Source organism: Pelophylax lessonae (assembly GCF_965119305.1).
Source record: "Pelophylax lessonae genome assembly, chromosome: 11".
NCBI classification, from domain to species: Eukaryota; Metazoa; Chordata; class Amphibia; order Anura; family Ranidae; genus Pelophylax; species Pelophylax lessonae.
Window position 1 is genome coordinate 88,277,776 of NC_138778.1, and position 25,516 is coordinate 88,303,291.

General features: G+C 44.0%; 1 protein-coding gene across 2 annotated transcripts in view; it reads right to left on the bottom strand.

Moving 5' to 3' along the window:
- Positions 1-25,268, bottom strand: part of STAC2 (SH3 and cysteine rich domain 2) — a 301,427-nt gene extending 276,159 nt beyond the window's left edge. For both annotated transcript variants that reach the window (XM_082273001.1, XM_082273000.1), the window contains exon 1: positions 24,918-25,268. In XM_082273001.1, the coding sequence (XP_082129127.1) occupies positions 24,918-25,010 (93 nt within the window). In that variant the 5' untranslated portion in view covers positions 25,011-25,268. The remainder of the gene's footprint in view (positions 1-24,917) is intronic.
- Positions 25,269-25,516: the final 248 nt, after the last annotated feature.

Sequence of the window (25,516 nt, forward strand, 5' to 3'; positions counted from 1 at the left end):
GGGCGTTCCATTACGTTAAAGGACGCACCAGACTTGGTTGAGTGGCTCACTCAGCCTTCCTCTTCTGCACCCTCCTCATCCTCTCTATCTGTACCCTCTTCACTCTCTGCTGTGTGCACCCCCAAAAACACCACCACCAACACCACCACCATATACCCTCTGCTTGAGTCACTGGAATTATTTTCTGATCCATCACAAGACATTTGCGATGCGCAGCCATTCTTGGTATCGGATCAGGAAGAGGAGGTAGCAACAGCCGCCGCTCAGCAGTCTGACGACAGTACCCAGATCAGCCCAAGGAGGTTGGTCCCCGCTGTTGTTGCCTACTCCGAGATCTCTAATGTTAGTGGTGGGGAAGGTGACGTTGATGATGATGTGTCTATGGAGGTCACGCGGGTGCCCACAAGAGAGGAAGAGGAGGGGAGTTCAGAGGGAGAGACGGACTAGCAGATAGGGAGGAGAAGCAGGCAGAAGTTACATTGCACAGGAGGGAAAAAGCAGACTGATAATGTATCAGGAGCGAGCCATCAACCATGCACGGTCACATCTGGCGCTCCCAGGACGCCATCACATGGCTCCGCAGTGTGGGCTTTTTTTAATGTGTCCACTGCTGACAATAGTGTTGCCATTTACAGCCTTTGCAGTCAATGCATAAGTCGCGGTAAGCCCAACACTCACCTAGGGACGACTGCCTTAAGAAGGCAACTGGACTCCCATCACCGAGCCCAGTGGGAGCAACGCCATCAGAACTCACAAAGCCACACTCCAGGCTCTCACCGTCCAGCCTGTTCTCCTTCTCCTCTCTCCTCACAATCGTCCTCCACTCCACCTTCCATCATGCCGTCCTCATGTTGTTCTGGAAAAAGGCAGGCTTCCGTGGCCCAAATGTTGGAGCGTAAAAAATAATGACGCCGGATAACCCTCTTGTCCAAAGGTTGACTGCTGGCTTGTCGGAACTGATAGCCTGCCAGCTACTGCCATATTAACTGGTGGACTCGGAGGCCTTTCGGAAATTTGTGGCCATTGGAACACCACAATGGAAGGTCCCAGGCAGGAAATATTTCTCGCAGAAGGGCAGTTCAGAGCTGTATGGCCATGTTCAGCGGCAAGTGAATGTATCTCTGGCACACAGTGTCGGTGCCAAGATACATCTGACCACAGACACATGGTCTAGCAAACACGGGCAGGGAAGGTATATAACTTTTACTGCCCATTGGGTGAACCTTCTGATGGCCGTCAAGCATCTAACCCGTGGCACCCATGTAGATTTGGTTTTACTGCCACGGATTGCATGCAGGCCTGCCTCTTCTTCTCCTCCTACTCCATCCTCCCTCTCCTCCTCGGCTGACTCCTCCTTTTCCGCTGCTACCGTCTCTTCCACTGCGCCGCCCAAGATCCCCAGAACCTATTCCACATGCCAGGTGAGACGTTGCCATGCTGTGCTGCATCTGTTGTGCCTGGAAGCCAAGAGCCACACTGGTCCTGCACTCCTTTCAACTTTGTGTTCACAGGCAGATCAGTGGCTGACACCGCTCAATTTGACAGTTGGTAAGGTGGTGTGCGGCAACAGTGCCAATCTGCTGAGTGCGCTAAAACAGGGCAAAATTACACACGTGCCTTGCATGGCACACGTCCTGAACTTGGTCATACAGCGATTCTTGCCAAATACCCTGGGGTCCAGGACATCTTGCGGCAGGCCAGGAAAATCTCAGGCCATTTCAGAAGATCTTGCACAACCTTGGCTCACCTTGCTGACATTCAGCGGCGACACAACCTGCCCGTCGGGTGTCTTATTTGTGACTGCCTGACGTGATGGAACTCAATGTTGTATATGCTTGATAGGCTGGTCCAGCAGAAACGTGCAGTTAATGACTACCTGTACGAACTCTGCGGCAGGACAGGTTCTGGGGAGCTTGGTTTTTTTTTTCACCTCGCCAGTGACTGCTCATGCGTGACGCATGCAGACTTCTGCGGCCATTTGATGAGATCACCAAACTGGTCAGTCACGGCCAGGGCGCCATCAGTGACATCGTACCTTATGCCTTCTTTCTGGAGCGTGCATTGCATCGAGTCATTGATCAAGCCGTTGAGGAGCAGGAGCAGGAAGATGAGGAAGTCGCAATGTTGGATGAATTCCCAGGGGGTGCTACTCCATCTGAGACAAGTCAACAACAGGAGTCTGAAGAGGAGTCAGAGGAGGATGGTGCCGGGGCGGATGAGGAGGAGTAAGAAGAGCATGCTTTAAACCTTTCTGGGATCCCTGGTGTTGTCCGTGGATGGGGGGAGGAGAACGAGGACGACATTATCCTGGATGATGAGCTGGAGCCAGGCCACTACACCACATCCAGTTTAGTGCGAATTGGGGCCTTCATGCTCCAGTGTTTTAAGGGGGACCTCCGTATAAAAAGCATAAAGGGCAAGGACCAGTACTGGGTGGCAACGTACTTAGACCCCCGTTACAAACAAAAAATGGCAGAAATGTTACCACCATCACAGAGGGCGGTCAGAATGCAGCACTTCCAGGCCTTCCTGCGATAAATGCTGCATTTGGCTTTTGCATGCGCTGGCAGAGAAATTTCCAGTCACAGAGAAACAGTTGCAGGTAGCAATCCAACAGCGCCTGCAAGAAGAGGGCGGTTTGAAGATGTGTTGGTCACTTCAGATATGACATCCTTCATTCAGCCGACCCATCAACGGCTGTACTCCGGATCCAGCATCAGGAAACGCCTAGAGCAACAGGTGTCCGACTACATCGGGTTAACGGCCGATGTGGACGCACTGAGGAGTGATCAACCCCTGGACTACTGGGTGGGCAGGCTTGACCTCTGGCCAGAGCTTGCACAATTTGCAATGGAACTGTTGCCATGCTCCACATCCAGTGTGCTGTCCAAAAGGAAGTTCAGCGCAGCAGGGGGATCATGACCGATAAGCGCACTCGCCTAGCTCATGACAGTGTTGACTACCTCACATTTATAAAAATGAATGAGGCATGGATCTCTGAGGAATTCAACACATGGGACCAGTAGACCATGTTTGATTACAATTCCTCATGACAGGCCACAAATATCCACCAGACCGCCATCCACCCACAACAATTCATGGTCCTTGTCTTCGGTAAATACAGTGGCATAAAAGGCATTTCATGTCCATTGAATGCCTAATTTTTGGGGCCTTTCATGGCCGACAATTATTTTTTCTGTCAATGCCTAATGTACCTCCAGCCACAGAATACAACGCTCTTGGCTGTCAGGTAAACCCATGTGGGCTAATTTTTGGGGCCTATACTGGCCGACACTTACTTATTTATCCTGTGAATGCCTAATGTACCTTCAGCCACAGAATACAACGTTCTTAGCTGTCAGGTAAACCCATGTGGGCTAATTTTTGGGGCATACTGGCCGACACTTATTTCTGTATCCTGTGAATGCCTAATGTACCTTCAGCCACAGAATACAATGTTCTTAGCTGTCAGGTAAACCCATGTGGGCTAATATTTGGGGCCTATACTGGCCGACACTTACTTCTGTATCCTGTGAATGCCTAATGTACCTTCATTCACAGAATACAGCGTTCTTCGCTGTCAGGTAAACCCATGTGGGCTAATTTTTGGGGCCTATGCTGGCCGACACTTACTTCTGTATCCTGTGAATGCCTAATGTACCTTCAGCCACAGAATACAACGTTCTTAGCTGTCAGGTAAACGCATGTGGGCTAATTTTGGGGGCCTGTACTGGCCGACACTTACATCTTTATCCTGTGAATGCCTAATTTTTCAGACTGGAATTGAAAATCAATGGGTCTGTAAACATTCCGCCAAATTGTGGAATGAATTCGGACCCATTTTACAGATGTGAGAATGGATCCTATATGTATTTGACATGTATTTACCGGCTGCTGTCAGTTCTGGCTGATTTAGGGAAAAAAAAAAATTTTTTCAAATTGCAATACTTCTGTTATGACAGTGTCCATGTGGTGGGACTAGTTGCACACAGCTAGTAAGTAAGTATTTTGTGGCTGCAAATATGACCTAAAGGTTTTTAAAGTTCACCTCCTATTAAAGTCAATGGGGCCCGCCACGAACTTGCGGTTCTCGAACATTTGAGAAAGTTTGCGGCTAACATTCGCGATCCGCCCTGGCCAATGTTCGTCCATCACTAATGGTTACTTTAAAATATGAAATGTCTACCTCTTTTACTGCACTGTAGTTGTTCTACATATAAATACATTTTTATACAAATTGTAGTAGTGCAAATTGCAGCAGGTGTATATATCCTATCAAATATTTCAGAAATACAGACAAAACACTGAAGAGGAAAAATTGTAAAGGGATTTCCATCATTCAAGTCTATTTAACACAGCAGTACAAAGTCTGGTGATGTGTTCTACATTTTAATTGTGACAAAGAGGATTTTTTTTTTTGTTAATCCATAAAAAGCACTCAGACCAATGGAAGATAATTGCTGATTAGTTGTAATAGGTTACTATTCTTTGCAGGGTGATCTTTCCCATATCATCAAACCAAAATACAGTAATCTCCCATTGGGTTTATTAACCTTAAAAACCATGTTAATGTACTAAAGAAGCATTAAAAGCAAGTTTACACAGAGATGCTGATGACGGACGTAGACGATATCATATCTGAAAGAACACATTTATACACAGCAAGAGATACTTAATAGATAACAGTAAGCATTTAATTAGATATTTATGTATGCTCGTGTTAAAGCTTGCAAGACTTCTTATGGTGCAGCTGGTTTGAGGTAGATTGCATTGGTTTAGAGGTTGTCCAGATGGAACCCTCTTGGAAAAAGTAAACAGTAAGTACCAATTTGCTTGACTGGATATACAAAATAAGGGCCAAGCAATCTAGGAATACTTCAACGTGAGAACATGATTAAGATCAAACTTGCATGCAAGAATATTATATGTACACCAGAGCTAATAATGTATGAAAGGATTTATAAAAATAGTAAAAAAAAAAATGGTAATTCTTGATCTTTTGATTGTTGGGTTCCAGAGTTCACAACTTCTAAGTTTTACTAAAGTTACTAGAGAACAGTTTGATCTCTTAAACAATAGATAACAATGTGCTGGACACTTGGTTAGTGTAAATGGTGCTATAACCAAGTACCCACAGATAATACATGATTGACATGTGATCCTTATGATTTTATCGGGATAGGGGTATGATTACTGTATCTATGAACACATTTAAATCTCTACATATGGTCTTGCGGGGAAATCTGAACATCTTGGATCTGTTGAGTAAAAAAAAGTTCATGCAAAATCATCCAAACGGGCAAGCACAAACCTTTTTCAAAAAACAATAACAAAATGAACAATTTTTCTTTAACCACTTAAGGACCAGGCCTATTTCTGACGCATGTTGTTTACAAGTTAAAATCAGTATTTTTTGCTAGAAAATTACTTAGGACCCCCAAACATTATTCATTTTTTTTAGAAAAGACTCTGGAGAAAAAAATGGCGATCGTTGCAATATATTTTGTCACACTGTATTTGTGCAGAGGTTTTTTGGGAAAAAATACACTTCACTGAATTAAAAAAAATAAATAGTAAAGTTAGCCCAATTGTATATTGTAAAAGATGATATCATGCTGAGTAAATAGATACCTAACATGTTATGGTTTAAAATTGCTCACACTCGTGGAATGGCAAACTACTGTGCTTAAAAATCTCCATAGGCGATGTTTTAAACATTTTTAATGGTTTCCAGTTTAGAGTTACAGAGAAGGTCTTTTGCTAGAATTATTGCTGTCGCTCTGACGATCGCGGCGATACCTCACATGTGTGATTTGAACACATTTTACATTTACGGTCACAACTTACGTATGTGTTTTCTTTGGTGCGCGAGTTCACGGGGATGGGGGCGCTTTAAAAAAAAATGTTTCTTATTTATTTTATTTTATATTTTTATCACTGTTCCTTTAACCACTTAAGCCCCGGAAGATTTTACCCCCTTCCTGACCAGGGCCTATTTAGCGATTCGGCACTGCGTGACTTTAACGGACAATTGCGCGGTCATGCGACGCTGTACCTAAACAAATTTGATGTCCTTTTTTCCCCACAAACAGAGCTTTCTTTTGGTGGTATTTGATCACCTGTGCGATTTTTTTGATCATGCGCTATAAACAAAAAAAGAGCGTCAATTTTGCTAAAATAGCAATATTTTTCAATTTTTTTTATATAAAATTCCCCCCAAAAAAATGTAAAAATCAAAAATTTTTGACATTTTCGGCCAATTTGTTTTATGCTACATATGTTTGGTAAAAAAAAATGCAAAAAGCGTATTTTGATTGGTTTGCGCAAAAGTTATTGCGTTTACTAACAAAGGTAAAGATTTTTTTTCATTTTTGTGGTTTTTTTAACGCATAATGACAGCGATCTGCGATTTTTTTGCGGTACTGCGACATTGTGGCGGACAGATCGGACGCTTGACTGACATTTTTGACCCTTTTGGGGTTACCAGTGACATTACTACAGTAATCAGTGCTATAAATATGCACTGTTACTGTAAAATTACACTGTCAGTGAAGGGGTTAACTTTTTTTGAGAGGGAGGGGTTGTGTGTGTCCCTAGGGGCGTGATTCTAGCTGTGATTGGCTGTGGCTTGAGGTGTAGGAACAGTGATCAACGGTCCTACATAGTAGAACCATATGATCACTATTCCTACACAGGGGAGAATGACAGGCGGCTTGTTTACATTAGCCGCCTGCCTTTCTCCCTCTCCACCTGACGATCGCGAGTGACACGCGCGGGGGGGGTCCGTGACCGCGCTACGTCGCTAGCCGGTGGCGGTCACGGTTATGCGACGCTGTACCCAAATAAAATTGACATCTTTTTTTTCCCCACAAATAGAGCTTTCTTTTGGTGGTATTTGATCACCTGTGCGATTTTTAATTTTTGCGCTATAAAGAAAAAAAGAGCGACAATTTTGAAAAAAAAAACAATATTTTTCACATTCCCCAAAAAAAATAAAAAAATCTAAATGTTTTAACATGTTAGGCCAATTTGTTTTTTGCTAGATATTTTTGGTAAAAAAAATCGCAATAAGCGTATTTTGAATTGTTTGCGCAAAAGTTATCACGTTTATTAACTACGGGAAAGATTTATGTCATTTTTATTGTTTTTTTTTTTTTTTACTAGTAATGATGGCGATCTGCAATTTTTTTGCGGGACTGCGACATTGTGGCAGACAGATTGGACCCCTAACTGACATTTTTGACACTTTTGAGGGTACCAGTGACATTACCACAGTAATCAGTGCTATAAATATGCACTGTTACTGTAATAATGACACTGGCAGGGAAGGGGTTAAGCCTATGGGTGATCAAAGGGTTAAATGTATGCCTCATGCTTACTGACGTGTGGGGGGGGGGGGGTTCTGTGACACAGACAGAGATCGCAGTTTCAGCTATGCTGAATCCTGTAATCTCTCCCTTTCTGTCATAGAGAAGATCCGCCTGCTTTGTTTACATAAGCAGGCTGGTCTTCTCACACTTTCCCCAGTGATCGGGGAAGAGAGACGGCAATCACCACCTCTCCTCCTCCGGCCGGACTTCCGCCCGCGTGCCGCCGAGACCACTTGGAGTCCAGTGACGTAGGTCTACATCGCTGGATCCAGGGGAGCCGCTCTGCCGCAGTAGGATTACTGTCAGCAGTTGGCAAGTGGTTAAGAGTATTTTCGTAACTCTGGTAAATCTATTACTTTTCGATATGAGGCTAGCATGCAAACAAGCCCCAAAAAATGGACGATCATTTGTCCGATGTTCTCATTGTGTGTACGGGGCATAAGTATCTGTGCACCAACCTGTCAAACATAAAGACTGTTTGACTATGACTTATAATGCCCCTGACCACTATTACTAGTACTACGTCGCTTGCCTGTGAGGCTCTAGGGAGCGCGCGCGCCGCTGGAGGCGCGCTCTCGCTTGCTCTCGGACCCCCCCCCGCGCGCGTGTGACCGGCGGACCCGATGTCCGCCGGTCACTCGCGATCGTCGGTTACGCCGGGAGAAAGGCAGACGGCTAATGTAAACAAAGCCGCCTGTCATTCTCCCCTGTGTAACAGCACAGATCATACGGTCCTGCTATGTAGGACCGTAGATCTCTGCTGTTACACACAAAGCCACATCCAATCACAGTTGGAATCACGCCCCTAGGGACACACTTAACCCCTCCCTCTCCAATAAAGTTAACTCCCTCCCTGCCAGTGTCATTTTTACAGTAACAGTGCATATGTATAGCACCGATTACTGTAGTAATGTCACTGGTAACCCCAAAAGTGTCAAAAATGTCAGTCAAGCGTCCGATCTGTCCGCCACAATGTCGCAGTACCGCAAAAAAATCGCAGATCGCTGCCATTACGCTTTAAAATAAAACAACAAAAATGAAAAAAATCTTTACCTTTGTTAGTAAACGCAATAACTTTTGCGCAAACCAATCAAAATACGCTTTTTGCAATTTTTTTTACCAAACATATGTAGCAGAAAACAAATTGGCCTAAAATGTTAAAAAATTTTGATTTTTACATTTTTTTGGGGGGAATTTTATATAATAAAATGTGAAAAATATTGTTATTTTTGCAAAATTGTCGCTCTTTTTTTGTTTATAGCGCATGATCAAAAAATCGCACAGGTGATCAAATACCACCAAAAGAAAGCTCTGCTTGTGGGAAAAAAAGGACTTCAATTTCATTTGGGTACAGCTTCGCACGACCACGCAATTGTCCGTTAAAATCATGCAGTGCCGAATCCCAAAATAGGCCCTGGTCAGGAAGGGGGTAAAATCTTCCGGGGCTTAAGTGGTTAAAAGATCTTTCACTGCTGCTTTCTCTCCTTGTGTAGGATAATTGGTCTTCTTACCCCCGCCTCGCCCACCTTTCTATTCTGAGCACAGCGTATAGCACAGTGATGATATACGTTATGTGATATCATTACTATTTTTACAAGATAATATCTGGGATAGAATGGGCATTTGGTGCACACAAAGTGGATTTATTTTCTTAGTATCTATTGTGGAATCGTTTTAAATGTGAACTCGGCTTTAAATTATGTTACCCTATAATTTCATATTCTTGATATACAGTAGGTCTGTGTTACCATGTATTTGTAATAAAAAAGCATTCTGTTCTCTTTGCATTGCCTAATTTGTGTAAAATTCTTGGTGATTCTGCCAGTCCCCCTGCTTTACTTTTTCAAACTGATGCCAGGCATGGAAGCAAATCCTTCCCAGCGTGGTCAATTTTCTTTTTTGCTTTCTACTTGGCAGCACAGCTTGTCTGTCCTCCAAAGGTCAGGTTTGTACTAACAGCCCCCCCCCCCCCCCCTGCACAGCACTGAGAAGAGCAATGTACTGCTGTATCTCTGCTCCCTGCTGACATGCTCCCTGCAGACTTCACCCTCAGATCGCTAAGCCCCTTATGCAGCTGAGAACAGTGGTCATGTGATAATTTATAAAACAAAAAAAAAGTATTTATACTGTATGTATGTATATATATATATATATATATATATATATATATATATATACTGTGTATATATATATATATATATATATATATATTACTGTATATTATACACACACCTTTTGCCAATTTTAAACTGATACATATACTTTAAATGAACATATCCACTCCCCAAGCATATCAGCCTGCCCAGCTATTTAAACACACTCTCTCATTGTACAATGCGGATTTTGACTTTGCTCTTATCTCCATCTCAAGCCATTCCCCTTATCGTCTGATATATGTAGATATTGTGATATTTAACTATCACAGAAAGGACAAAGACTTCTTTATATGTAGGCTGTAAATGACAGCATGGCTTCACCTTTACTTTGCTGAGTGAGAGACCAGATGGCAGTGCTCTATGGGGGGATAACTGGGTTTCAAGGATAGATTTGAGTAAAATTTTGTTTACTGATTATTTGGTGCTGAGTTGTTTTTATGTTAAGTTGGGTATACATTAGTAGAATTTCAAAACAAAACTTTGCACTAAAATTCGTAGTAATATTCATACGAAAATTCTCTTTATATTCAAATGTCGTGTGAAAGTAAACACTTCTTGTTTGCTTTTAACTTTCAATTTTGGAATGAATGAACTTTACCAAATGAAAACCACATACAGTTAGAAATTCATGCAAATAAAAGTTGATTTGACATTTCTTAAAGTGATTGTAGATGATCATTTTGTAAAACAATCCATTCAGTTTAAAATAGAAATGAAAGGCAAAACATTTGTGTATAGATAATAAAAAACATTATCAATACCTTTTTCTTTCTCCTTTTTTATAAATGATCACGTTCCCTGTGTTCCCTCTGTTATCAGCTGCATAAGAGCTGGGAGAGCAGCAGCAACAGGACACTGAGCTTCCCAGTGAAAGGCTGTGCAGGCGAGGTGTGTCAGGAAAAGTCTAATCATTGAAGGAGTGCAGGCTGAGTTCCCAGCACAGCCAGTGAACTGACCATGCTGTGATCTCGTGCTTAGCATGGTCTGTTTTTTATAGGAAAGCAGAGGGACTGGCAGGAACACCAGGGATTTCACACAAAGGCAGCAATACAAAGAGAACAGAATGCTTTTTCATACATGGTATAACATGCAGGTATCAGGAATATGACATTTTGGGGTAACAAGTACTTTAAGATAACCATAGATGAGTAGAAAAATGAATGAAAATTAGAGAAGAAAAAAATCAAAACATTCTTTTGATCTAACATTTGATGGCCCAATCATTGTATCAGACATTTTTAGTGAATTTCAACTTTCTTTTTCCTTCATCCACAGACACAGCTCATGATAACCATTGGGTTATACTGCCCCCCACAGGTGTAGGACACTAGGCAGAAAAATAATCTGGTTACGCCTATGGACAGTCCCAGAGGATATACTCCCGCTCTCTGCTATAGGTACTCAGTTTTTTCTGCCTAGTCAGTACCTAGTTCCTGGGATCTCTGGTCCTGGCATTTTTTTTTTCTTTTTAGATATACATTTTTTTCCTGTTTTTCTCCTGTGACCCTGCTACCATGCACGAAAAGGCGCTAGTGAAAGCACTGATTGTATCTGTGCGTGAGACCTTGAAGATGGAGGACGCAGCTGCGACGGAGGCACAGGTTTCCTTTGGCACTGGTGTTTCCTTTCCCCGCCTATTTGACAGAAGTGTCGCTAATACCGGCACTGAGACCGGTATTAATCTCATATAGTAAATAATAATATGCTGTGCCTGGCATTAGCATGTATTTGTATTTGTATTACAATACAAAAGCAGCTGACACAAAATCATGAATTGTGCAAAAGATTGACCAAAAAGTAAAAGGAAGTGCAGCACTAATTAATTATAAAGAAGTCCACATCCAAGGAGAGAACAGATGAAATCTTCAATTAATGTTGTGAAGACCACCACTGACCCCCAATCACACAGCCTCTTACCAAGTATCACAGACCCTCACTACAAAGGTTTATGGAAGCAGTGAATAGCACAATAGGCACAGGTGACGATGCAATCCAGTTGAGCGTGGACTGAACAGGAGCAAGCTGCTGTCCTGCCACAGAGAAAACACTAAGATCAAGGATACACGGAGCATCATAGTGGATCCAACATCCCTTGGTGGAGTGGACAATTACGCTTTTATATTGAAGGAGCTCTGACTATGGTACTGAAAGGAGAAAATGCTGCTCCAGGTGTGTGATAGTAGCTTAGAGGTGGAATATCCCATAGAGTGCTAGCCCCGGCCCGCCTCCGTGGAAAACTTGTAAGAAAAGAAACGGCCGCACATCCAGGAATTCCAATTGCCGTTAATTTCCAATGTGATGACAAAGTGATGACACCAAAGACACCAACATAGGGTCATGTAGACACGTTTCACACATACATCTTGTGCTTAATCATTTTGATCAAGATGTATGTGTGAAACGCGTCTATGTGACCCTATGTTGGTGTCTTTGGTGTCATCACTTTGTCATCACTTTGGAAATTAAAGACAATTGGAATTCCTGAATGTGCGGCCATTTATTTTCTTACAAGCTCTGACTATAGAGAGGAGTATTGAGGAGGAATGTTGAAAGGATTCCATTGTCACCTGTGCCTATTGTGCTATTCCCCGCTTCAATAGACCTTTGTAGTGAGGGTCTGTAATATTTTGTAAGAGGCTGTGTGATTGGGTGTTGGTGGTGGTCTTTACAACATTAATTGAAGATTTCCTCTATGTTCTCTCCTTGGATGTGGACTTTTTTTTAGAATTGATTAGCGCTGCACTTCCTTTTACGGTATTCACCATTTCCCTGGTGTGGCAAACTCTGACTGAGTGGGTTAAGCATTTACACTGTGACCTGGAGGGAGAACAGCTCCCCCTGCCTTTGTTGAGCTAGCGGACCACCTGGTCCAGGGGCTGCAGTTTATCTGTGATGCCTCTTTGGATGCGGCTTTCCTAGTGGCTCTGTTCTCTGTTTCGGCAGTGGTCCTTCGGCATGTCTTTTGGCTCAAATACTGGTCTGCGAACCAGACTTCTAAAAATGCCTTGACTGATCTCCCCTTTCAAGAAGATCACTTGTTTGGAGCTACCCGGGATGACATCATTAAAGGTCTCACAGGGGGAAAGAGTTATTTTCTTCCGCAGGCTACAAAGAGAAAGGAACCTCGTCATATACGTGTGCCCTCCTTCTCGGCTCCTAAGAAGTTTTTTCATCCCTCAGGGTCGACTGACAAGGGCCCGAAGCCTTTCAGGGCCTCCTCTGGAGGATCCAAATGAAACTGGTCTGGCAAGCCGAGAGCGAGCTTCTCCAGATAAGGCTACTTTAGCATGAAGGTGCACCCTCACCTGTATAGGAGTGGGGGGGGGCATCTTCATTGGTTTTGGGACCATGGACTTCCCTGGTACAAGACAAGTGGGTCCACAAAGTTATTCGGTTCAGCTACAAGTCTGAGTTTCACTCTTGTCCCCTGGCAAGGTTCTTTCCTTCCAACTTGTGCTTTTATCTGGAGCGTTTTCAGGGTTTTTCCTCAAACCTGTTTACAGTTACCAGGAAGGAAGGCAAGGTGTGTCCAATCCAGGTCCTCAAGGCGCTGAACTGCTTTTTGCGGGTGCAGAAGTTCAGGATGTAGTTCATTTGCACGGTGGTGGCATCCCTGCATCAGGGGGATTTTCTTGCCTCAATCGACATCAAGGATGCTTACATTCACATTCTATTAGCCCTGGTGCTAGCATTGTAACGCCAATGGGGGATCACAGTACTGGGCTACTTGGACGACCTCCTTCTACGAGAGGAGTATCCTACTGCTCTGGTGGAAAACCTGGAAATCACCATACAAACACTGCCGAGGTCTGGATTCTAAATTTTCAGAAGACTGCTCTGGTTCCGATCACAAAGCTGGACTATCTGGGTCTGACTCTGAACTCGGCCTCATCCAGAGTGTTAATTCCTCAGGAGAAACTCCAGAAATGGCAGCTTGCAATGTGTCTCCTGCTGTCTAGCAGATAGTCATCCCTCTGGACTTGCATACGGGTGCTGGGCCTGATGGAGTCTACCTTTGAGGCGGTGCTAATGGATAGAGGTTTATCTGAGTCAGTGATTCCAAAGCTGTTAAAAGCTAGGAAATCTACTGGAGGTCGTACATTGCGTGGCGTGAGTCTCTTGAGGTTCTTCCTCGCTCCTTCTTGGTGGCTCGTATCTTGATCTTCCTTCAACAGGGGGTTGAACAGAAATTGGCCTTGAGTACCTTCAAGTGCCAGGTGTCAGCTTTGGCGGCCTTCTTCCAATGACCCTTGGCCACACACTTCCTGGTGCGTACCTTTCTTCAGAGTGTTCGACATTTCATTCCTCCAGTGCTGTCTCCGTTGCTGCCTTGGGACCTCAATTTGGTGCTTTGTTTTCTGTCCTCCAGAAGCCCCCCTTTGAGAATCTTCGGGAGATTCCCTTGTTTACGTTGTCTCAGAAGGTAGCTTTTTTGGTGGCTATGAACTCTGCCTGCAGGGTGTCAGAACTGGCAGCGTTATCCTGTCATTCACCTTACTTGGTGATTCACAGAGATAAGGTGGCTCTTTGCCTCTGTCTGCTGTTCCTCCCAAAGATTGTCTCTTATTTCCATTTGAATGAAAACCTTGTGTTGCCTTGTGTTGTGTCCCAGGCCAAACCATCCTAAGGAACTTGCTTTGCATGCCTTGGATGTGTTTCAGGCAATTAGGGTGTACCTGGCAGCTGCGGAGTCTTTTAGGAAGTCAGAGTCACTATTTGTGCTTACGGATGGGCCTCGAAAAGGGTTGTCTGCTTCCTCTACGATCATTTCTATATGGATCAGACAGACGGTGATTTCGGCCTATTCCATGAGGGGTCAGGTTATGAAGATCAAGAGCTGTGTCCATCAATGAACAAAAGAGAAAATGGGATTTTTTACTTACCGTAAAATCAATTTCTCTTTGATGTTCATTGACGGACACAGCACCCACCCTTCTGTGGAGTTGTAATTCTTCTGACACTGCTTGTAACAAAACTGAGTACTTATAGCAGAGAGAGGGAATATATCCCCTGGGACTGCCCATAGGCATAGCCAGATTCATTTTCTGTCCAGTGTCCTACTCCTGTAGGGGGCAGTATAACTTAATGGTTATGAAGATCAGGAGCTGTGTCCGTCAATGAACATCAGAGAAATGGATTTTACTGGAAGTCAAAAATCCAATTTTTTTTCCAATCATTTTCAACATTAAATTTCTAATTTTTCCAATCATTTTCAACATTAAAGAATGGGTTTTTTCCCAAATCGTCTTTCAGGATAGCCACCTCTGAGAGACCTCGGCTCCTCCCCTCACAGGAAAAACTGCCTTAGCTCCGAAATTAAAGGCCCTCCTTCCCTGCCGGACCCCTAGTTCTGGTGTTTTCTCCAATGGGAAGACACTGCTGGGAACCAGGGGCTATTTAAGCAGGGGAGGTTGAGGCTGGTGTTCTTGTGGGGGGAGAGGCTGAGGTCTCTCTTTCTTTTTTACGCAGGATAGGTTCAGGGCCTTTGGGAAAGGTGCCTGTCATGTTGCTTGCCACCTCTTCTTCTTCTAAGGACGGGGAGGAAGCTTCAGGAGCCCGCTGTCATGTCGTCCAGATTGGCGGGGGGAAGTGCTCAGATTCTCCTTGCATCGCAGCCTGAGTGGAGCTAGGCTGTGCCAAGTGGCAGGTGACGTAATTTCCTGCGGAGGGCGGGCACTTCCATCCAGACCGAGGCTTCCATTTCCGTCCATGGTCTATGAGAATGGGCCAGGCACAGGCTGGTGCGAGCCCTTGTATGCTGGATTGGTCAGCATCAGCTCAGCAAGGTGGGACTACCAGGACACCTCCGAGGAAGGAGATGTCTGAGGCAGAGGTGGCTCAGTCTGCTCCTGGCAATGACGGCACCAGCCACTCAAAGGTAAGGAGCCCCCAGGGGGTGTCCCCTTACCTACTTACCTATTAGCTCCATGGGTGTTAGCCGCTCTTGGTGGTCAGAGGGGAGGGGACTGGGACCCTGTTGGTGGTTGGTTCTAGGAGCACTCCTTGTGTCACTCTGCATGAGTATTTGCTAAGGGGCAAGTAGGCCAGGGGGCAGGCTCTCATGGTTCTCTCATGTTTTTGCCTTCTTGTATTTTAGAGAGCAAAACCTCAGACAAGGTCAACCTGTCACACATTTTCAAGAAGAAGTGTCCTTTATGTAGGGCCACCCTGGGGGAGTCCTGGTCTAAAGCTCTTTGTAAAGAATGCATTGGGGGCTTAGTGAGGGAACAATCCTTGGAACAGTGCAGTGACTTAGCAGTGTTGGTAAAGAAGCTTTCTAGCCCTGTAGAGATTTTTAAAACATTTTTTCCAGTTTTCAGTTCCCGCAGCCCCAGGCCAACCGCCTACACCCCTAGACTAAACGCAGCCTTCTCTTAGGTCTCTAGGCATACAGACCTCATCTTTGAGGATATGGAGGCATTGCCTGATCCCATGGACAAAAGGATGGACACGCTTTTGAAGAAAACCTGGGACTCTACTCTAGGGAACCTAAAGCTGGTGTTAACGGTGGTGTCCCGGAACTTGGAGTACTGATTAACACAAATCAAGGCACACATAGAGGCCGAGACCACAAAGGAAATAATCTTGAAGTCTTTTCTTATGCTCCTGCGAGGCATAGCATATATTGCTAATGCCTCAGCAAAATCGGTGCATATGTCTGCCAGATCCTCAGCTCTAGCCAACTGGGAAAGATGGGCTTTGTGGCCTAAACCTTGGCCCAGGGGATGGTGCGTTTAAGGCAAAACTTTTCAGCATTCCACTCACAGGGGACCTTTTGTTTGGCCCTGGATTGAAGACCATTTTAGATCGGATGGTCGATAGGAAAAAGTCCTTTCCTATCCAATGGAAAATGGAGGAGCCATCGAAAAAGAAGTCTCGCCCTCAGAAAAAGCTTGAGGCCCCAAAGACCGATGGTCCAAAAAGGTCTTTCCTTCCACAGTGGGAAGCGATCATCTCCAATCGATTTGTTTTGGGAATCATAAGGAGGGCTTATCATCTGTTTTCAAGACAGTGTTCATCACAGAATTGCCAATGAAAAGGCATCAGCCTTGCTTTCCTCCCTGAAACATCTAAAGGAGCAGGGGGTCATTTTGAAAGTGCCACCAGGGGGAGATAGGCAAAGCATTCTATTCCCATATTTTCATCATGCGGAAGTCCTCAGGGAAGTACAGGCTCATCTTGTACCTGAAACCCCAAAATGTCTCCATAGCTTACAAAAGATTCCGAATGGATTCAGTCTTTTCGGTAAAGGCTCTTCTCCCCCCCCAGATTGCTTTATGGCGTCCATAGACTTGAGAGATGCCTACCTGCACATTCCCATCACAAAGAACTGCCAAAATTCCTCAGGCTGGCGATAAGGACTAAAGAAAGCACTATCCATCTTCAGTTTCAGACCTTCCCCTTTGGCCTGTCCTCCTCCCCCCCCCATCTTCACCAAAGTCTTGGCGGAGGACTTGGCTTTTTTGTTGCTCTGGGGCATTTCATTTATTGCTTATCTGGATGATCTGCTCTTGTTTACCCCCTCTCTGGAGCAGTTGTTCAGGGACCTGGAGTCGACAAGGAGCTTCTTGGAAAATCTGAGATGGCTCTTGAATCTAGAAAAATCCAACCTAGTTACTGCCCAGAGGGTCACTTTTCTAGGTTACGAGCTAGATTCCAAACAGCGAAAAAGTCTTTCTTCCTCAGGTGAAAATTCAGAAAGTTGACAAAGCATTTTTTTACAGGGCGGTCAGCCAATCCCGATAAGACAGGCCATGTCAGCACTGGGTCTGTTGATGGCCACAATTCCTGCAGTACAGTGGGAGGGGCTCCGCTTTCATCCATTGCAGCTTTTTATCATGGGACCGCAATCAGCAGTCTCTGGACTCTCTGGTGCAGGTGCCAGCATGGGTAAAAAGATCCCTCTGGTAGTGGAGGAGAGCCTCAAACCTGTCTCAGGGTCTTGCGTGGGTCTTGCCAATCACCAGCGTCATCACGACGGACACGAGCAGCACAGGTTGGGGGGCTCCTGGAAGAAAGAAGATTCAGAGCGATCCTCAAACTGGAGAGAACTGAGAGCAATCATGCTGGCCTTCCAGACAGGGCTACAGGGGCACCATGTGCAGGTCCTATCAGACAACTCCTCAGCGGTTACCTACGTCAACAGGCAGGGAGGAACAAGGAGAAGGTCTCTGTGGGCCCTAGCAGAAGGGTTTCTTCAGTGGGCTGAAGTCCTTTTACTATTACTCTCGGCGGTACACTTGAAGAGGGAGAGGAACCAAGTGGCCAACTTCCTAAGTAGAAGACATTGAGGGAGGGCGACTGGGTCCTCAGAGATGGGGGTGTGCCATGCATGGACCTGTTTGCCTCGAAAGGGAATGCAAAAATGCGGCTCCTTTTTCTCCCGAACAGGTGGGACGGGGCGTTTGGAGTATATGCACTCACTCAGAGTTGGCATTTCTCCAGGTGCTATTCCTTCCCCCCCACCCATACTACTACCAGTGGTTTTGAGAAAGTTTCAAAACGAGGATACTACTCCTATTCATATTGCGCTGCACTGGCCCAGGAGACCATGGTTCTTGATCCTGAAGGTCTGGCTGTAGAACCCCCCTGGATTCTGCCAGCCTGGGAGGACCTTCTTTCCCAGGGACCGTCCGAGCTACTGTGTCCAGGAGGAGTGGTGGAATTTTGCAGCCTGGCTTCTGAGGAAGAGTTACTGAAGGACAAGGGTTCGGCACATCGCGGATCGGGTGGACAGATTACTGGGTGGGGCTGGGGAAGACCCAGCTGTCATGGTACACGTGGGTACCAAAGACATAGGCAGAGGAAGATGGAAAGTCCTAAACGATTTCAGGGACTTAGGCGCTAGGTTGAGGACTAGGACCTCCGAGGTAGTATTTTCAGAAAAACTACCTGTACCTCGAGCCACACCAGAGAGGCAGCGGAAGATTAGGGAAGTTAACAAGTGGCTGAGGAGCTGGTGTAGTAAGGAGGGTTTTGGGTTCCTGGAGAACTGGGCCGACTTCTCAGTCGGCAACCAGCTCTATGATAGGGACGGATTGCCTCTAAATGGGGAAGGTGCAGCCGTACTGGGTGAGAAGATGGCCGAAAAGTTAGAGGGGCTTTTAAACTAGGTGGGTACAGATGTAGAATTAGCCAGTGGAAAGCAAGATTCAGAGGGCACAAATGGGGACATTAGCGATAGGGTGTTCAGAGCTCCTAAACCTAGGGTGGGTATGGGGAAAAATCACAAGAGCAGCCTAAAAACAACATTGAACGAGGATATAGGCAACCGGTCAAAATTACGAGGTTTGTATACCAATGCCAGAAGCCTGGCCAACAAGATGGGAGAGCTGGAGCTACTGATGTTTGAGGAGGACTTAGATTTTGTGGGGATAACTGAGACTTGGTTCGACAGCTCTCATGATTGGATGGCGACCATTCAGGAGAATTCCCTTTATCGCAGGGATAGAGAAGGTAAAAAAGGGGGAGGGGTATGTCTGAACATTAAGAACAGTGTACAGGTAAATAGGAGGGATGATATTAATAATGGAACTATGGACAAAGCAGAATCCCTATGGGTTGAACTTAAAAGGGAAGGCACTATGGGGAAGGTAATATTGGGCGTATGCTATAGACCTCCTTTTACAGATAGGATTGGCAGCAAGGAGGGGTAATGTCATTATAATGGGGGACTTTAATTATCCAGATATAGACTGGGCAGAAGGGACCGCACACTCAGCCAGGGCTCGGCAGTTCCTAAATGTTCTGCAGGACAATTTCATGGGTCAGATGGTGAACGCACCGACAAGAAACAATGCGGTACTTGACCTACTGATTACCAACAATACAGACCTGATCAAGGATATAGAAATACGGGGCAACTTAGGAGACAGTGACCAAGGGTCAATTCGTTTCAGTATTAATCATAGTAATAGGAAACACAAGGGTAATATAAGAACACTGAATTTCAAAAGAGCCAATTTCCCCAAACTACGCTCGCTGCTAGAAAATATCAAATGGAATAGAACCCTGGCAACAAAGAACACGGAGGAAAAATGGGAGTGCTTCAAGTGCATACTAAACAAAGGGATTGGCCAGTGCATTCCAAAGGGAAACAAATTTAAAAGAGCAAAACTAAACCCTGGGTGGCTAAACTCCAACATAAAATTGCATATTAATGCTAAAGAAAAGGCCTTCAAAAAATACAAGACTGAGGGGTCATTGGCAGCATACAAGCATTACAAAGAGTGTAATAAGAAATGTAAAAACGAAATCAAGGCGGCTAAAATAGAACACAAGCGACATATAGCGGAAGAGAGTAAAAAGAACCCCAAAAAATTCTTTAAGTATATAAATGGTAAGAAAGCGAGGCCAGAACACATTGGCCCCATAAAAGACGACAAAGGGAATATGGCCACAGAGGACAGAGAAAAGGCGGAAGTGTTAAATAATTTCTTCTCTTCCGTCTTCACAGAAGAATCGGGGGGCTACACTAACCCAACTGGTAAGGCTAATCTAAATAATACACCTCAGGAAGTACCGCCATGGCTAACAGAGGATAGACTTAGAACTAAACTAGAGAAACTTAACATAAATAAATCACCGGGACCGGATGGCTTGCACTCGAGGGTTCTTAAAGAGCTCAGCCAGGTGATTGCCAGACCATTATTCTTGATCTTTAAGGATAGTCTACAGACGGGTATGGTGCCAGCTGATTGGAAAAAAGCCAACGTGGTACCAATATTTAAAAAAGGGCCGAGATATATCCCGGGTTACTATAGGCCGGTCAGCCTAACATCAGTAGTCTGCAAGATTTTAGAGGGGATGTTAAGGGACCACATACAAGACTTTAGTAATGAAAATGGTATTATTAGTAGTAATCAGCATGGACTCATGAAAAATCGTTCTTGCCAAACCAATCTATTAACCTTCTACGATGAAGTGAGTTGCCATCTAGATAAAGGTAAGCCTGTGGATGTGGTGTATCTGGACTTTGCAAAGGCCTTTGACACCGTTCCCCACAAACGCTTACTGTTCAAACTAAGGAAGGTAGGTATGGACCATAAGGTGAGTACCTGGATAGAGAACTGGCTCCAGGGGAGAGTTCAGAGGGTGGTGATAAATGGGGAGTACTCGGATTGGGCGGGTATGGAAAGTGGGGTCCCCCAAGGTTCTGTCCTGGGGCCAATCATGTTTAACTTATTCATAAATGATCTAGAGGAGGGGATATCCAGCACAATTTGCGGACGATACTAAACTAAGCATGCCAATATCTTCTATGCAGGATGTGGAAACCTTACAAGAGGATCTGAACAAAATAATGGGGTGGGCAACTACATGGCAGATGAGGTTTAATGTTGAAAAATGTAAAATAATGCACCTGGGCATCAGTAATGCGAAAGCAAACTACTCTCTGGGGGGGGGGGGAACCTCTGGGTGAGTCTAGGATGGAAAAGGACCTGGGGGTACTGGTAGACAACAGGCTTGGCAGTGGCATGCAATGCCAAGCTGCTGCAAGCAAAGCGAACAGAATACTGGGATGTTTAAAAAAGGGGATTCACTCCAGAAATAAAGAGATTATTCTCCCTCTCTACAAGACTCTGGTTTGGCCACATCTGGAGTATGCTGTCCAGTTCTGGGCACCGGTCCTCAGGAAGGATGTGCTGAAACTGGAGAGAGTCCAGAGAAGGGCAACAAAAATAATTAGGGGAATGGAGGACATCAGCTATGAGGAAAGACTACAAGCACTGAACTTATTCTCTCTGGAGAAGAGACGATTGAGGGGGGATATGATAACAATGTACAAATACTGTACTGGTAACCCTAGCATAAAGAACAAACTTTTCAGAGAAAGGGAATACAATAAGACACGAGGCCACTCACTAAAACTTGAGGAAAAACGGTTTAAGCTAAAAATACGTAAGGGATTCTTTACTGTCAGAGCAGAGGGGATGTGGAATTCTCAGCAGGGAGCATTGATAGTTTCAAAAAACTATTAGATTGGCACCTTAAAGACCACAACATACAGGGGTATACAATGTATGGTTAACAGCAAACACACACACACATCATAGGTTGAACTGGATGGACTGATGTCTTTTTTCAACCTCACAAACTATGAGGAACTATGAGGGTTTTTCAGGCTGGTTGGTGGCAACTCTGCTTAGTAGCACGAAAAAGGAGACGCGCGCCATCTACCTGAAAACTTTGAGGAGCTTTAACAGTTGGTGTGCAGGGCAGACAAAGGTTTAGTCATTAGCACCCTGAAAAGCCAGATTTTGACGCTAAGTGTTTTTCCCAAAAAAAACATAGCTGGGAACCCTTGGGTAACGAGGTTCTTTAAAGATTTAGGCAGGCAGAGGCCAGCTTTCAATCCTCCTTTTCCTATGTGGGATCTGTCCTTGGTGCTGCAGGCACTCCTAGGAGAGCCGTTTGAACCCAATCGAGTCTTGTGCGGTGACATTTTTAACTCTCATGTGGCGATCACTACCGCCAGGATTGTTAGTGAATTAGAAGCCCTCTCGATCAGGGCTCTCGTTCTACAAATTTTTTCGGGTTGTATAATTTTTAGGACGGATCTGGCCTTTTTTCCAAAAGTGGCTTTGAAGTTCCACAGAGAAGAAATTTTTTTGCAAGAAATTTTTTTGCCAGCTCTCTGTTTGAAACCTGTGCGTGAACAGGAACATAATTTTTATAAGTTGGATGTTAGAAAATGTGTTCCTCAGTACTTAGAAAGTACAAAGAAATTTAAGAAGTCTTATTCCTCCTTTGTTTCTTTTTCAGTGGCTAGTAAGGGTTCTAAAGCCTCTAAACGTTTGTTAGCTAGCAAGTGGTAAGGAGGTCCCAGAGGGGAAATGGGCTCACTCCACTAAGGCCATGGCAACTTCACAGGCCGAGAGGGCTGGTGCTACGCCAGAAAAGATCTGTCGGGCAGTCTTTCCACCTTCATCAAACATTACACGGTGGACCTGTTGTCTGCTAAGGATCAGGCTTTTTGGGCCAAAGATCCTTCAAGCGGTGGTCCCACCCTAAGGGTAGGTACTCGTTTGTCCTCTCAGAGGTGGCTGTCCTGAAAGACGATTAGGGAAAATTAGAGTTACACTTACCAGTAACGTCTTTTCCAGGAGTCTTTTGGGACAGCACCATTACCCACCTAAATATATTTCCGCATGAGGAGCTCCAGGCAGGGGAACCGTTAGGAAAGTTTAGTTTAGTTTAGTTTCACTTCATTCTTTTTGTTCAAACGAGTGACCTAAAAACTATTAGGTGGTTAATTTGAAAACATTTTCCAACATGTTCATTTATTCATTTCTCCAGGAGCTCCAGGCAGGGGAACCGTTAGGAAAGTTTAAAGTTTGTGTGACGTTTTCTTGTGTCTCCCCAGCTGACCGGAGATACTCCCAAAAGACTGAGGGTTCCGGCAGGGAAGGAGGGGCTTTAGATTCGGAGCTAAGGCAATGTTTTCTGTGAGGGGAGGAGCCAAGGTCTCTCAGAGGTGGCTGTCCAGAAAGACCACTGGAAAAGACGTTACCGGTGAGTGTAACAAATTTTTCTGATCGGTTTCTAATACCCCTACTGCTCATGCACATTTCACTTCATTCTTTTTGTTCAAACGAGTGAACTAAAAACTATTAGGTGGTTAATTTGAAAACATTTTCCAACATGTTCATTTATTCATTTCTGATCTTGAAGTAGAAACCAACTGTCACCGTAAGCACACTCACAATATAAAAGTTGGACATTCGATTTTCTATCCATGTATGGCCAGCTTAATGATTAGAAAAATTTATGAAAGATGTTCAATGAAATGTGTATACCCAGGTTTAGTCTGTATTTAACAGCAGTTTTTGTAAGCATTGTCAAAGAAAAGGGTTGCCTTAAAAATCCATTTCCAGAATTCACAAATTTATGTCTTTCTAATCACCCTAAAGCTTGCTTTACACCATTAGAATTTTGTTAAAAATGTTTCATTTTCAGAATTTGTTTGATTTCCTAAAGGTCAGGAGGGTAAAAGTAACATTTGATTTCAACTGCAGTAATGATAAAATGGATGGACAATTTTTATTGATTTAAATTCTAACTATGGCTGTAGTTTTTATTCAGGAAAAATCATAGATATTGACATGTTTAATATGTCTCTGATCCCATACAAATAGCAGGTGTGGACAAAAATAAGAGGGTTTTCCAACACAATTAGTTGACTCAAACATAGGAAGAATACTCTGACAAAAAAATGTTAGGTTTTCAATAAGGTTTGAGCAAAATTCTACTGGTTTATGTCCAGCTTTTAAAGCTGCCCATCTATTCTCCAATTCAGTGCTGTCCTAAGCATAAAAAAAGAACTGCAGGTGTGGCCTGACTTTTAGCACACAGAGGAAGTGTATGGATTACACTGGGAGTCATCTAAGCCAATGTCTATAGGCTATTACAAACATAGCCTTTGAGGGTTCTTCATAAAGTGCAACAGTACTCTATGCATGATAATTCATATTTTGCCAAATTGATTAGGATTATTCTTAACGATCTTTAGACTACCACATACACATAAAGTTCTTTAATGTACAAACTACAATATTAAGCAGAACATTGTAAAAGATTTCTAATTAAAGATGGATGTTACAGTCTAATTTCCAATCTAATTTCCAGTCTGGCTGCGTTTATAATTGCGTTTATAATTGTGATTGTACAGTTAATTATCTTGTTCGACGAAAGACAGGCATTGTAAATGTCTGTACAGCACAAATAATATTTTCTGGTTTACAGAATCAGATTGTAACTTTTGTAAAAAATCTAAAGTAGACATAAAGACGGTGGTCAAATGTAAGCTAACAATTCCAATGAAGTACATTTTCCTCCCAACTTATACTCAACCCCCATGCCTCTCTTGTGTTAAGGGAACAATAGACAATTGCCCAAATAATTCTATCTTGATGTATTCTTTTGTCCCCGCGATGCTTTGCTAAGGGTGTAGGTGGAAATAATTGGTGTCCCGCAGTCACCACAACTGTTTAGTACTGGCAAAATCACAAGTATCTACGGGAAGCCTTAAGCAGCAGGCCAAATTATAATAATATTATGGATGAAGAACAGTACAAATGTTGGATGGGACACACAATTATGCTAACGGAGACAGACTTGTAAACCGATGTGGGAAACATGTTTACTGGTAAAGTTCTATGATGGGAATGGGATCTAAATGAGCCTCTAGACATATGCTTAGTCTATACATATTTTTCTTTTTGGATGAAGAACAGTACAAATATTGGATGTGACATTCAATTATGTTAACGGTGACAGACTTGTAGACCGATGTGGGAAACATGCTTACTGGTAAAGTTCTATGATGGGAATGGGATCTACATGAGCCTCTAGACATACGTTTAGTCTATACATATTTTTCTCAGTGTACCTTGGTCTCAGGGAGTCCACACCCTCCACTGCTGCTGGTCACAGGCGGACGCTGCTCCGAATTTTGTGGATCAATTTCTGTTATTTCTGTCATGTTGTCCAGGGAGTTCAGCAAACAGTTTGGTGATGTCAAAACAGCTTTTTGGATTTAAAGATGTGAGATGCGCTACTATTATCTACGGACTAAGATACTGTGCAGAGTGTTATTATATGTAAGCGCGGAGTGCAGTTTCACCTGCCGTGGTATTCAGTGCGTTGATCTCATTCCTCTTGACTTGTCGTGGGTTTGTTCTGGCACTGGTTCTTAAGTCAGCAATAAGAGCATGCTCTGAGGATCTCCTGGTAGGCTGTGTGGCAATTGATGAGCTCTTTTTCTCTTAAAAAGACAAATCCTTTAAGTTTCTGTGACTCTTGTGCTGTACACCTGGTGAAATCTTCAGCACTCTCTTTGCCTGCCAATGGTTTCTTGAATGTTGTACCTTGGGTTTCCTGTCCCACGCTCTGAATTATAGTACCTAACCTGATAGACAGCAGAACCCTGTATTATTCTCAGTGCAGTGCCTCTTCAGATTGCACCAGTCCTGCCTAAAATGTCAACAC